The 1,955-nt window shown below is 43.6% G+C and overlaps 1 protein-coding gene across 1 annotated transcript; it reads right to left on the bottom strand.

Annotated features, from left to right (window-relative positions):
* Positions 1-1,124: 1,124 nt before the first annotated feature.
* On the bottom strand, positions 1,125-1,589 carry LOC148779480 (uncharacterized). The gene has a single exon (XM_088852661.1). It carries the CDS (start codon positions 1,587-1,589, stop codon positions 1,125-1,127), a length of 465 nt encoding a protein of 154 aa, XP_088708787.1.
* Positions 1,590-1,955: the final 366 nt, after the last annotated feature.

Here is a 1,955-nt window from a genome sequence, read left to right as displayed (position 1 = left end):
CAAATCACAAAACCATGCCCTGTAATACACTCAAAGCAGGCACTCTACTATCACAAGGTCAGGCTCTACAATACACTCAAAGTAGGTATCTAACAAATCACAAAGTCAGGCCCTGCAATATGCTCAAAGCAGGCACCTAACTATCACAAGTTTAGGCCCCACAATACACTCAAAGTAGGCACCTAACAAATCACAAAGTCAGGCCTTGCAATATTCTCAAAGCAGACACCTAACTATCACAAGGTCAGACCCTACAATATGCTCAAAGTAGGCACTTAACAAATCACAAAGCTAGGCCCTGTAATACGCTCAAAGCAGGCACCTCACTGTTATCAATCACATAGTTAGGCCCTACAATATGCTCAAAGTAGGCACTCAACAAATCACAAAGCCAGGCCCTACAATATGCTCAAAGTAGGCACCTGCTTTTATCAATCACAATATCATTAAGGGTCATGCAGTATGCTCACAGCATGCCTAAGAAACCTCGTAGCACTTGCTACATTCATACCATGTTTCACACATCACATTTTACTCATTGCAAGATTGACCACATGGGTCATAGTATAAACACTTATCACTTCAATCACACGGCACCTATTAGCTCTCACTAGATGGGGGAGAATGCACCCCTCAAGCAAAGTTCCACACAGTTATCTTACAAAAGGATCTCTAAGGATCCCCCAAATCAGTTACACACAATTTAAGGCAGTAAAGGTCCGAATTCCATTAGATATGCCAAAATATGGTACTACAATAACAATGAGAGGAAACAAGGTCTAACAAAACTTTAGACTCTACATTCCAATCAAAACACACTCCTAGTTCCCCGAAGTCGAGGCTTTAACTCCTTCCCCGACAAGTGCAAAGGCCCGACCCTAAGTCTTAGGTTTAGGTTCATCCATCAATGTCGAGCAATTTCTAATCAGGTGGCCCAACTTGCCACAGTTGTAACATGTTCTGGTCTTCAGCCAACATTCAGAAGCTGCATGGCCCTGCTTCCTGCAAGAGGTGTAATACATGAGCTGGCTCTGCTTGACGTCACCCTGGGAGGTCTTTTGGGTCTTATGATTCCTTTGACTTCCCTTTTCTTGTGGACCCCCAGAGGGTGGAGCCCTTGTCCTTCACTTCTCTTTCTTTAGTCGATATTCATCACAGTCCTTTTCCACCTTCCTAGCCAAGTCTACCAATAAAGAAAAGGCCTTAAGATTGGCCGACAAAACTCTCCTTCTGATATCGGGCCGCAAACATCTCTCAAACTTGCTTGCCTTCCTAGCCTCAGTGTTGTTGATATGCGGCGCGTATTGGGATAACTCTGAAAATTTGGCCTCATACTGATCAACGGTCAAATTCCCTTGTTGTAACTCTATGAATTCCACCTCCTTCCTTTCTTTAATGGATTCAGGGAAATATTTTTCATTAAAGTCCTCTAAAAATCCTTCCCAAGTAGGTATTATCTCATCCTCTTCCCAGGCCTGCTGAACCAAACACCACCAATGTTCTGCGTCCCCTTCTAACATGAAGGCCACTAGTCTCAACTTCTGCTCATCAAAGCACTGTAGGACTATAAAAATATTTTCCACTTGCATTAGCCATCTCTCTGCTTCCTCTACACTTCCCTACCATAAGAAAGTTGGAGGTGCCAGCCTCTTAAACCTCTCTATCAGGTTACTATCATTTTGTCCTGTGGTAGGGGTGGACAGGGCCAACATTGCTTGCTTCATCATTTGTGTCATGGCCCCTAAGGTTTTGACAAACTCACCGAGGGCCTTGGTGTTGTCATTACTAGAACTTGTATTATTGGCCCTCATCCTCGGCATCTTCAATCTAAGACACAAGCACTCAGTTTATAATCTACCCAAAAATATTCTAAAGATACTTCTAAACTCCTTAGGCCAAGAATCCTATCTTGGCTGCTCTGATACCATAACTGTCATGACCCCACCCCCTGACCC

This window comes from Amborella trichopoda, chromosome 12 (assembly GCF_054954075.1).
Source record: "Amborella trichopoda isolate Santa Cruz 75 chromosome 12, AtrichopodaSantaCruz75HAP2 v2.0, whole genome shotgun sequence".
Classification (NCBI taxonomy): Eukaryota; Viridiplantae; Streptophyta; class Magnoliopsida; order Amborellales; family Amborellaceae; genus Amborella; species Amborella trichopoda.
This window is presented reverse-complemented; position numbering and strand designations above follow the sequence as displayed.

Bases quoted from the DNA above. Each gene is read 5' to 3' on its own strand.
- LOC148779480 (XM_088852661.1), bottom strand. From the start codon at position 1,589: ATGCAAGTGGAAAATATTTTTATAGTCCTACAGTGCTTTGATGAGCAG.